This window comes from Crinia signifera, chromosome 1, assembly GCF_055691185.1.
Source record: "Crinia signifera chromosome 1, ASM5569118v1, whole genome shotgun sequence".
NCBI classification, from domain to species: Eukaryota; Metazoa; Chordata; class Amphibia; order Anura; family Myobatrachidae; genus Crinia; species Crinia signifera.
In genome coordinates, this window is record NC_139217.1 from 205275715 (window position 1) to 205289120 (window position 13406).

General features: G+C 44.5%; 1 protein-coding gene across 1 annotated transcript in view; it reads left to right on the forward strand.

Moving 5' to 3' along the window:
- Positions 1-1683: 1683 nt before the first annotated feature.
- The window catches only part of LOC146067773 (one cut domain family member 2-like), a 130279-nt gene continuing 118556 nt past the window's right edge, over positions 1684-13406 (forward strand). Inside the window, exon 1 of the mRNA XM_083179204.1 lies at positions 1684-2982. Within this exon, the coding sequence (XP_083035330.1) occupies positions 1953-2982 (1030 nt within the window). The 5' untranslated portion in view covers positions 1684-1952. The remainder of the gene's footprint in view (positions 2983-13406) is intronic.

A 13406-nucleotide genomic window follows, 5' to 3' on the forward strand; every position in this document is an offset into this window, starting at 1 on the left:
ACTCCCTCCAAAGATTTTCTATGGGGTTGAGATCTGGAGACTGGCTCGGCCACTCCAGGACCTTGAAATGCTTCTTACGAAGCCACTCCTTTGTTACCCGGGCAGTGTGTTTGGGATCGTTGTCATGCTGAAAGACCCAGCCACGTTTCATCTTCAATGCCCTTGCTGATGGAAGGAGGTTTTCACTCAAAATCTGACGATACATGGCCCCATTCATTCTTTCCTTTACACGGAGCAGTCGTCCTGTTCCCTTTGCAGAAAAACAGCCCCAAAGCATGATGTTTCCACCCCCATGCTTTACAGTAGGTATGGTGTTCTTTGGATGCAACTCAGCATTCTTTCTCCTCCAAACACGACGAGTAGAGTTGTTACCAAAAAGTTCTATTTTGGTTTCATCTGACCATATGACATTCTCCCAATCCTCTTCTGGATCATCCAAATGCTCTCTAGCAAACTTCAGACGGGCCTGCACATGTACTGCCTTTAGCAGGGGGACACGTCTGGCACTGCAGGATTTGAGTCCCTGGCGGCGTAGTGTGTTACTGATGGTAGCCTTTGTTACTTTGGTCCCAGCTCTCAGCAGGTCATTCACTAGGTCCCCCCGTGTGGTTCTGGGATTTTTAATCACCGTTCTTGTGATCATTTTGACCCCACGGGGTGAGATCTTGCGGGGAGCCCCAGATCGAGGGAGACTATCAGTGGTCTTGTATGCCTTCCATTTCCTAATAATTGCTCCCACAGTTGATTTCTTCACACCAAGCTGCTTACCTATTGCAGATTCAGTCTTCCCAGCCTGGTGCAGGTCTACAATTTTGTTTCTGGTGTCCTTTGACAGCTCTTTGCTCTTGGCCATAGTGGAGTTTGGAGTGTGACTGTTTGAAGTGTTGGACAGGTGTCTTTTATATAGATAAAGAGTTCAAACAGGTGTCATTAATACAGGTAACGAGTGGAGGACAGAGGAGCCTCTTACAGAAGAAGTTACAGGTCTGTGAGAGCAAGAAATCTTGCTTGTTTGTTTTTGACCAAATACTTATTTTCCACCATAATTTGCAAATAAATTCTTTAAAAATCAGACAATGTCATTTTCTGGATTTTTTTTCCTCATTTTGTCTCTCATAGTTGAGGTATACCTATGATGAAAATTACAGGCCTCTCTCATCTTTTTAAGTGGGAGAACTTGCACAATTGGTGGCTGACTAAATACTTTTTTGCCCGACTGTATATATATATATATATATATATATATATATATATATATATATATATATATATATATACATATATATACTGAAACCAGTGTTGTTGTTCTACATATGTTTAAAAATGTTATTTTATAGGGTATATATCACTTATCTATCAAAGTGACACAGAAGCGAACTCATTTGTCATAACGTAGATGGTGTGATGGGGTAAAGGCAATCAGACAAGTGGAGCTGCTATTATCAATATTTGCCTCCAATTTTGGGAATGTAATGTACAGCACTTGTCTGCGATGTTGGTCGTGGTGCCCTGTCCTAGGTGCCTGCACTGTGTGATGACCAGGAGTTGAAAAGAGAAAGGTACTTATCGATGTGCAGAGGGATGCTGACGTCAGGCTGTGCTGCTGTGAGACTGAGGCTGGCAGGAGGTCTGAGCCTGAGCTCCAATATTATCTGCAGCTTTTCAGCACTACACACACACCACAAAGCCAGGACTAGCACCATCAATTGGGCAGTGAGAGAGGACCTCCAGCCAGCAATCACACGCAGCCATTGTGTCCAAAGGAAGGAGGGGGGAGAGGAAGAGAGGGAGAGAGAGAGAGGAGCAGGGAGAGCTCATCAAGTCATGCAGGATTGACTGCAAAGGGGAAGGTAATCGATGGCAAAGCTTTGAATCTGAATTAGCCTGGAAAGCAAAAGGAGAAGAAAGGAGAGGAGGAGGAGGGGGCAAACACAAGCAAACCTGCGAGGAAGATGGAACTTACAATGGAGAATTTAGGGAATATTCACAGTATGTCCCATTCCCAGGCTGGAGAGTTAATGAGCTCCACGCACAGCAGACAGGCTTCCCACAGGAATCTGGTTTCTCACGGGCGACCTGCTATGGTGACTAGTATGGCTTCCATCCTGGACGGAGGGGAATACAGAGCAGAGCACACCTTGGCTGGCCCGCTGCACCCTGCCATGAATATGTCATGTGAGTCCCCATCGGGCATGAGCCTAAGCAGCACCTACACTACCCTTACCCCCCTCCAGCACCTGCCACCCATCTCCACGGTATCTGACAAGTTCCATCACCCGCACCACCACCATCACCACCATCACCACCATCAGAGGTTGACTGGGAACGTGAGTGGTAGCTTTACCTTGATGAGGGACGACAGGGGTTTAACATCAATGGGCAATATCTACAGCCACTATCCCAAAGATATGGCGACCATGGGCCAGTCGCTGTCGCCCCTATCCAATGGCCTGGGCACTTTGCACAACTCACAGCAGTCACTGGGCCCGTATGGCCCGGGTGGACATTTAAGTAATGACAAAATGTTACCACCGAATGGATTCGACTCCCATACTGCCATGTTATCCAGGAGTGATGACCACCTGTCAAGGAGCCTGGGTGGTCCGGGAACTGGCATGATGCCTACTCTGAATGGAATGCATCCACATGGGCACCATCACACTTCATCCAATGGCTCAATCCTTAGTGAAAGGGATAGACAAGCATCCACTTCTGGCTCTCAGGCTGGTGGCAATGGTCAAGTGGAGGAGATTAACACTAAAGAGGTTGCTCAAAGGATCACTGCCGAGCTGAAGAGATACAGCATACCCCAAGCCATCTTTGCTCAAAGGATCTTGTGCAGGTCTCAGGGTACACTCTCTGACCTCCTCAGGAATCCAAAACCTTGGAGTAAGCTTAAGTCTGGGCGGGAGACCTTCCGGAGAATGTGGAAGTGGCTACAAGAACCTGAGTTCCAGAGAATGTCTGCTCTGAGGCTGGCAGGTAAGGGCACAGTTACTACTTTACACTAACACACCCCCAGCCCCTGAAGAAATAGTGTGTATACACTATTCGGGGACATGATTCATATTACTTTTATTATATGGCTGTTTTCACAAATATGTGTGTGTGTGTGTGTGTGTGTGTGTGTGTGTGTGTAAACTTATACACTACACATTCTGTGCATCGGGAACATAAAATAATGTTTTCACAGAGGTCTCTACAAATACCATATACCAGCATGGGCAACGACACACAATTCAATTGAGTTTTCAACTAATTGCGATAAAACTCATGCTATATGTGACCTGGTCATTGAATATGATGCTGACACATTTGTAGAACACAGTATACTATTACACTCAGCATATCCATCTCACTGCACGTGTTCATAATACAACCTGACCATCATTACCTGTAGTTGAATCATTATATAATTCAATCACAGTATGAACAGACAAAGGACACTAAACTTACTCAGCGTGGCCTGACCCCTGGGCAGTCATTATACAAATGTATTACACAATTTACAGTTACAATATTCAAAACTGAGCCCAATACTATTATAGCCCGAAGAGATATTTACTGCAACTAAACAGTACTTTATTGTAATAAGCAGTCATGTTTACTCCAGATTAGTGAATCTGTATTTGATCCCATGGTCCAGTAAATAAAATTGCCTTCCTCTGACATTGGCAGTGAATAAAGTTCTGCCAAACTGGCCTAAAGTTTATATACAGTTTATACCTTGAAAAAGGTCCCAGAGGCGGACCGAAACGTCGATTTTTCTGCCATGCTGCCTGATTAAAACTACCTGAATCACGTTGAGACTGGTGAGTGGCCCCACTTATTGCTAATATATATATATATATATATATATATATATATATATATATATATATATATATATACTTTCATCTGTTCTGGAAAGACCACCTGCCACGTCTCAGCCATTAGACAACATTACAATGCTATACAGTTGCTCTATGATCGTACCCATTTGCCAGCTGGTAGATATTTTGCTTCATGTTATTGCAGGATGAACTATTGTCAGCAGCAAAGTATATATTATAGACCTAAACTGATAATACATAGCAAGGATGTCATGCAGGAGCCAACACAATACTGTAGAGTTTGTAATAATAACATCCTGGGACTGATTCTGTAAAATATGGTCGGTTATCACCTGTGCTAATGGTAATGATTTCCCTGGTAACTCTGTAAACAGCAGATTACACCTCATTCATACTCATAAAATGATCACTTCTCAAACTTGTTTTGTCAGTAAGGACCTGGAAGTTGCATCGCTGCACAATATGGCAATCTGCATGGGATCCAGTTCTTGCAAGGGTTAAATGATCAATCGTCGTTTTATTATCAATCTATTCACATCATTTGCCGAGCTGACCACTCGCTTTTGTTCTGTCACCTTGGATGCAGGGGGTCACACTGGGATATCCACTACACTTGCACAACATATAAAGACAGCAACTGGGCAGGACAGGTCTCCTGGGGAGCATCACAGCATGCAAGTTTGCAAACACAACAGACATCTTAAGATCTGCAACTGGTCTTACTACAATGCAGCATAAAGGGCAGCAATAATGTGATTGTATAGTGGAAGTGTTCGACAAGTGAGTCTACCTTGGGAAAGCAGGTTATAGGGTCTCGATTGACTATGGAAAGGAAATGAGTGTAAGGTGTACGAATTTACTGTACCAGGTGATTAGTATGAGACTATGGGCTCTTCTGTTTTGAATTACTCAGTAAATAAATGAAGTGACACATTTACTAAATACATAATTAATACATAAGTAATACTAAAGATGTAGCTCGGAAGTAAAATAGAAACCGTCAGTAGCGTGCTACTTGCTATAGGCATACGGCCACAAGCACGTGGGATACCTGACAAAGAGAAGCTGTCACTAGACAGAGCTGTGTGCAGGGAGAGACAGAGTAGTCAGTGACCTGGCCGGCACTGTACCTGCAGGCTGCTGGTATCATGGAAGAGAATACACCGAGGGGATTTTAGACATTTTTATAAAAAAAAAATAACAATTAGTCCTGGTGGGTTGTCATATAGGGAGACATAAATGTGGGGGTGTCAGGAAAACAGAATCTCCTTCATAGATTCTCTTTCAGCTGCTCGCAGGCCTATCGATCCGTGCTAGGCCTCTTCATCTCACAAATGGCAGATCCAATCAATTATCTATAGCACACAGACAAGGCCACTAGGGATTCGTCCCTCTGTCCCACCGACTCTATCTCATCACAGCACTAGTCACAGTCCTGATCATTCCATCTCTCTCTCTCTCTCTCTCTCTCTCTCTCTCTCCCTCTCTTTCTTTCTCTGTCGCTCTCGCTCTCTCATATTAATTCTTTTTTAGGTTTTACTGTATACACATATCTATCTATCTATCTATCTATCTATCTATCTATCTATCTATCTATCTATCTATCTATCTATCTATCTATCTAGTCATTCTCACCGTTATACCCCTCCCCCCAACTTTCTATTGTATTGCACATAATATAGGGGAGATGATTGTACATACATGTATATCAGTGCGTGTTCTCAGTTAATTATATGTATGCAATATCTCTACTGTGATGAATGCGACACGTAAACGCAGGCCATAGAAAATATCCAGATAGAAAAAATAGACATTTCTAAAATCTGTATTTATATCACAAAACCTACATAAAAACTTGGATTTTCAAAAAAGGTTGGCGATATACTGTATGCATGGAGATGCATACAGTATATCCTTATATGTCACTGTATAAATAGCAAATGTCTGACAACAGCTTTTCCCAAGGATACTAGTATTGTTTACAAATAAAGACGGTTCTATCCCATGTGTTTGCTGCATTTTTTGTTTGTTTATTTATTTATTTAACATTTTTGTTGCGCAATTTAAATGAATCGGTATACATCTTATATTTTGGTATGGTACACTGTAGGCAACATTTGATGTGTCCCATGGCCGCAATGGAGGCCCAGAATGTTACAGCAATACTTATTTGATATGTTTTACAATATGGGGTCATTGTATATGGTCATAATTTGATATTCAGCTGCGCAAATCCCTTATGGACAGCAGCTTTGGGAATTCTTACCATATAATTGTAGCACAATGTAATGTAAAGCGATTTCTCAGTTTTCTGCTCTTCTCGTTTTTCCTATCATTCCCCTGTTGCTTGGTCCATTTTTTGTCCTATCTTTTCCTTCTTAGCTCCAGATTATGGTCCGATTGCTCTTAATCTTTTAAATTGATGCAACGTGTGTATTCTGTATTCATATGCATTTAGTGTAATTCAGATGGCTGTAATTAGGGCAGGATAGTGGCATCCTTTAGTTCCAGTCAATGCCCTATTGAAAAGCAGTTAATAGAATGCAAATTGTTCTGGCTTTACAAGGTTCTGGTAAATAAAGATTTAAACACTGCCACAATTGGCTGTTTAAGTACCTCTCTTGTTCAATCTAATTGAGCAGTTTCAGTTTTATATCTTGCTTACAAATATAAATAAAACTCGTCTGGAGACCACTAATGTGATATCTGTACTCTATATTTAAATCTACAGAACTACACGAAGCCAATATTCTCATGTCTATAGTAATTACAAATAGAGGTATTTATATTTTTTTACACAGTATTTAACGACATTATATGTACAGTGCAGTACATGTACACACATCATTTGTTGGGCTATTGGATGTGTGTAATCAGCTCTGGGGTTGCTGCCACAGAATTGACCAACATTTCCCTATGTACGTTTAATATGCCTTGCTAATATATTAATCAATGCTTCATAAAAAACAAATGTATTAACCGCATATTAATAATTAACTATGGCTGTACGAGATTGCCTACTAGACTGCTCACTGTTTGGAAATATAAATCTGCAGCGAGGGCTGCGTAATCTGTTTATAGACATCTGTTGCAATATTTTGTAACACTGTGGCTAATATTACCCCCCCCCCCCCCCCACACACACAGCAAATATCCAGGACCCATCCAAAATGGATAAAAGTGCAGAAAGTAGCAATTCTGTATATCCGCATTACACAAGCTACACATCTTAACTGGACATGTTATATGATATTACATGTCATTAAATTATTTTCTTTTGCAGGGTGAATTGTCCCATTATGCTAGGTTTTGAACAGATGTGGAATTAATTATTTTCACTAAATCTATATACAAAGACATGACCGAATGCTATATACTACAAAGGCGTGTACTGTAAAATGTTTTGATGTGTGCTCACAGAGACACATCACAGATCCTATATTGCTATACACAAACATGTATAGATGTAATTTTTTTAGATGTATATTTTTGTAAAGGAATATCATGAAAACTGCGCTATAGGGAAGGTATGGGGAAATCTGCATACTCTCTTGCATATACAATTCGCTGATCACATTTAAACTGGTAATTATATGGAAAGAGGAATTGGTTTGGGGTGGGAGAGGCATGCAAGAAGTGGATCAATAAATTCGAATTACTATCCTTAATTCATCACAGTCAAGAGAATCGATTTAATCTTTGGCTTCTTCAAATATTGTTTAGACTGCAAGTCTATGCAAAACTATTTCATAGGATACACACAAGCCTTTCATAGGTTCTATGCACATATACACAAACACCACATGCTTACAGTATATATGAATCAGCCACATATATATTCACATGTGTGTGTGTGTGTGTGTGTGTGTGTGTGTATGTCACACTGTATATGTGTGTAAAATGTGTGTACAGTATATCAATATGCCTATCCATCTACTGTATCGCCCTCTCTCTATTACACACACACACACACACACACACACACACACACACACACACACACACACATCATTAGAGTGTACTAAGAATGTGATCTTAATTGCTAAAAAAAAAGCTCTGATGCAGCAAATATCTCCAATGCTTGTCTAAAATAAATGTTTTATATCTCCTATTACTGTAATTGTCTCTTTTATTTATAGTTACAGATACTGCTCTCATTACATATACCAACATTACCCCATTCGCTGTAATACACATACACTGCGATACAAAATGACGGGACAGGACACTTGTTGAGATTATGTAGTGTAACGTTCGGGTAAGACCCTGTGGTGTGTGTTTGGGATTTCTTAGCCCCTTCAACGTGAGTGACTGTCACAATAAATCCAGCCCATTCTATGTAAACCTATATGTATACACTATTGATTGGAATTATTCCCCATTCTCCTTAATCTGTCAGAGCAGATCTGCATCTGAATGCTTTTAGTTTTTAAAAAGTGAGTGCCATGGTGCTGTGGGGGATGGACCGAGGTCGCATCAGTACAGTGAGTGAAAGCATGGATTCATTAGATACAATCCTATGTTACATGTATATTATTATTGTATAATACTTTATATCATATTTTTAAGAAAGCAAAGTTTTTTGTGCAGTGGATATGTCACTGTGTCCCCACGTGACTTGGCTTTCCTTTATCATGCAGGTCCTCTGGTTGTCACCATTGATATTATGCTTAGTTACTGTCATAGGGTATTTATTAGTATGCTAAGAAAGACAGCAGGTCAGCTATTCAGTACTGTACAGGTTTTATATAGTTACATAGCAGGTAGCATGCTGTTTAATATTGTGACATCTATAATAGGGGGAAATTTACTAAGATCTGAATTCTACTTTACATGTGATGTGTTCTGGGCAACCAATCAGAATCTACTTTTTATTTATTTAGCACCCTCAGAAGATAGTAGACAGGATCTGATCGGTTGCCCATAGCAACATCACATGTGAAGGGAAGGGAAATACACATCTTAGTAAATGCCCCCCATACTGTACACCTACACCTGGAATCACATAATCTGCATAATGTGTTTGTAGTACAATTTTGTCAATTTATTTATATTCAAGTCTTGAAGTTTGATTTCCTCTTCATTTTTATTGTTGATCATTTTCATTTTAGATAGTATTTAAGAAATCTGAAGAAATGCAGGTCCTTGTTCCATATAGTGTACAAATGCTTATTTTAATAAGGCATTACTATTACATTACTATTACATTACTAGGTACTTGTTTCCTAGCACGGCGCCCATCACATACCATACTTAGTGGTGTGCGATGCGTGCGATGGAATGCTTGTACAATGAAATATCGCATAGCATTGCATGCCAGCAAATCTACCCCCACTATCGGCGAGGAGTTGATTTTAGATAGTGTGGCGAACGCAGCGAGCCACTGAGCCTGAAGCGTGGCGAGCACACGCTTCGGGCTCGGTGGCTCGCTGCACTTGCCACACTATCTAAAATCAACTCCACGCCAACGTGGATAGTGGGGGTATGAAAAGGTTGGAGGACACGTACCGCTGCTCCTCGTGGGCTCGCTGCGCTCACCACGCTTCGGGTTGGCGTTGATAGTGGGGGTGGCGTTGCCAATCGGGGTGCCTTTAACATTGAAAGCACCCATCAGGTTGTTTGTACAATTAAAAATTGAATTGCATCGTATGCATCGCATACCGCTATATTGCATGCGATGTGATGCGATTAAATAAGATATACTACGATCAAAAGATTGGGCGCCTTTACGCGAAGTACCCATTACTATGACATTACCATTACATTGTTATTTTTAAAAATGTTATACAATATTTGCAATAGGTAGAGATTTTATATGAATGTCCAAAAACAATGTGAGAAATTTACAAACAATGAGCACCAGTGATTCCTATGTGTATATTGCAATACTGTATCCACAAAAATGAGTCTGTGGCAATTCCTTTTCCAGTCCATTTTTCCATGTACTGTATATATGAAAACACAGCAAAAAGGGAAACACAGCTTCATGTAGGCAATCAATTCATTAAACATCAGTAAATAAGGATTTATCTACATCAAATATAATCCATGTATCCAACAAATTATGAGGCTGATTGTGATTGATGACTATGTAGTCTTACTGCAGTATAGAACCTAGCAATGCCTGTTTATGCCACCACTATATGTACATTTGAGGTGTTATACCTGGATGTGCACCAAGACAGCATCTCTGCAGATAAGCTATAGATTCAGCTGCTCAGTGATTGTATTAAGGTGGCCCTGGCCCATATAGTTCTTTGTGCAGAAGAAAAAAAAGAATATTTGTGACTGATTTCTAAGCGTAACTATATGCCATATAAGCAGGGCCGGCAATAGAAATCTTAGGGCCCCATACACTTATATATCTGGGGCCTAACTCCCCAAATACCCTTACTGCGCTGCAACACTGCACCCCTGTGAGCTGCCGTCTCCAGGACGGTTTAGGCACTGATGGGTGTGGGGTAACAGGAGGAGTGCGGATAAGGAGCACGGGGTGACAGGCTGTGAGCAAGAAGGTGAGGGTAGCATGTGTGGGGTGTCAGGATGAGTGGGGATAAGGAGCATGGAGCAAGGGCGGATTGACCTGCCAGGAAACTGGGCCATTTCCCATGGGCTGGCCCAAAACTCATTAAAACCGGGCTGGCCGCACTCCCCCCTGGGCTGGTTGGGCCACGGACCACGCAACAGAGGGTAGCGGCCGTGGACTGTGCAACAGCGGGTAGTGGCCACAGCACTTTGCCCAAATCCAAAATGGCCGCGGGAGGGCTGCTGCACATGCGCAACAGCGCACAGCAGCTCCCATGGGCCTTTGCGGAGCTCGTGATCGACTGCCCACAGGCTCCGTTCTCCTTCCTACTGCTGCCGCTGCTCGCATGCATGCGCATGCTTGAGGTTTTTGAGACGTCAAGTGTGGCTGCAGCAGGCACCCAGCAGCTCCCGTTCCCCCTCTGCCTCACTGCAGGAGCTCCGCCAGGCATCTGAAACCATGGTCCTTCTCTCCCACAGACACCGAGCAGAAAGCTGGGGCGATGTGGCCAGACACCGAACCAGACCTGAGCAACAGCAGCAGGTGAGGGGAGAGGACCGGCTGCACTCATTACATACACTGCATTACATACACCACCACCCCCGGGCTGCTGCAAGATTTTTCTCGGGCTGGATTCAATTCCCAAACCACCCCTGGTGTGGAGTGACAGGCTGTGAGCAAGATTAGAATCACAAGCAACTTTATTGGCCAAGTATGCTTGCGCATACTAGGATTTTTTTTGTGGAATTACAGTGCAGCATCAATCAAGGATGATGGGGGGGGGGCATTGCATACATTACATTAGGACATTACATGTGGGGAACACATGCCCGCTGAGCTGCACAGTGCCTAGGCAGCCATCAGCGGCGCCACTGGTCGCTGCAGCAGCCAGATAGGTAACAATATAAGCAGGGACAGTATAGTTATCACACAGGAGACACACGGTTACATATGGCTGAGTGCACAGTTTCTAGGCAGCCATTTACGGCGCCATCTTCCTGTAGAAGAACCAGCAAGGGGAGAGCCAGCATGGGCGGTGGTGGTGGGAGGGGCTGGGGGGGGGGGGCTCCCACAATCTGCTAATGCTGGTGTACTACAGCTGGGGCCTGCGGGCTGGATCTCCTTAACTGTCGCAGCCAGGTACTGCTGCTTGGTGCCAATGGGGGTCGCCGCCTCTGGAGGTCATGCCGGGGGCCGAGCTGTGCGCCTGCAGCCGGGTCCTGTACCATGTCCTGAGCCTCTGGTTGACTTGCCGGGTGCCAAGCTGTGCTCCTGCTGCTGTGTCCTGTGCCGTTTCCTGTTCCGTCTCCTCCGTGCACCGCAGTGGTCGTGCCGGGGCCGTGGCGGTGTACCCGTCCCTGCCGGGGGAGGGGGGTTGTGTGTGTGTGGTCACCTCACCCTGTCCTGTGTTGCCTTCTCCCCCGGGGATGGAAGCTCAGGTGGATGGAAGCTCGCATGCGTCCCCGGCCCCCACCGGAAGCAGGGCAGGGGTAGCGTGTTTGGGGTGACAGGATGAGTGGGGACAAGGAGTGTGGGGTGACAGGCTGTGGCCTGTGCCAGGGATAGAGGACATGGGTGGGGAGAGGAAGCCCATATAAAAAATATACTCAATAGGAATGGATATGCACTGGTGAAAGGTATGTACTGTAATTGACCCACTCTCTCCGCTGGGGTCTGACAGCTGACAGCAGTACATCTTGTTAATTGCGCGTGAAGGTGAGGGATTTGGGAGGTGAAGCTGCTGGCAGGTCACTGTGACTTGTCCTGCCGGTCCATGGGGCACAAGGTACATCCCCCTATTTCGTGTAGGCGCCGGCACTGCGTCTCAGTGCAGGGGAAGTGGCGGGCATTGGACTCAGAGACAGCCAGTGCAGAGCCCTTAGCAGCCGCATCTCTCTGCACTTCTCTCCTCTGGTGCTCCCAGACAGTCACTGCATGTAGGGGAGCTGACAGATGGCTGTGGGCAAATAACAGCATCCGAGTGCATGGCGGTGCACAATATGTTCTGGGGCCCCCTCAGATCACTGAGGCTGGCACAACTGTCCCCCTTGACCACCCCTGTCGCCGGGTCTGCATATACAGATGTAGCAGGCTACATCCTTGCTGGCGGATCGCCAGAACGTCCACGCGCGTCTCAGTCTCCGTCGCCAGCGCGACGGAAACCCTGTCCGTCTCCACCTCAGGGAGACGGACAGGGTTAGGGGAGGTTAGGGGGGGTGCGGGCAGGCGGCGGGGACCCCGGGTTACCGCCGACAAGCCAACGGTGACCCGGGGGAGTGTCTGGAAGCGCTGTCGGAAGGGGACGCGCGCGCCTCTCGTGCGCGCGCGTCCCCTTCTCGCCATCGATATGGCGCTGAATGCCAAGATGGGAAGTACTCCATCTGTAAGTACACAGGACCCCAGGACATTTGTCAGAGCTCAACCATGCTTGCATTTTATAGATGTCCTAGCAGCTCACAATGGGATGGCTCTTAAAAGGGTTGGAAATGCTTGGCTCAGCCCTTTCCACAGTATTAATCACCACAATTGGCCTTGATAGAGGGCGCCCAGGAGTACTGACCCTCTGAGGGCCCCCACCCCCCCTTATCCGGCCCTGAAGTACAGGAGTCTGGGGCAGTGGTAACAGCCCTGAAAATTTGTGTTTTTATACACTGGATAGAGTATGGAATACAGTATTAATATTTAACAGTACAGATGGTCTATAGGAACGGTTCTCAAACTGTGGGTCATGACCCCAAAGTGGGTCCCGACCTGCTCAGCATGGGATCGCGACTCCATGTTGCTGACCATCAGGATGATGACTTTTCTAATCTCAGTAAGTGATTCAAGGAGTCTGAAAGATCTCTTGAATCCTTAGTTAAGACTTCTCAAATAATGTTGTGCCTCCGCAATACTGCTATGTATGTGCTGTCTGCTGACTACACATTTGATGTGATGACCTTCTGCAGTACCTTGCTGGGGTCCTGTCATTATTTTTATTGAGGTGAGGAGAGTATTACAGTAGTCAAGCCATGAGTTGACCAATGAGTGGATGATCAGCTTAGTTG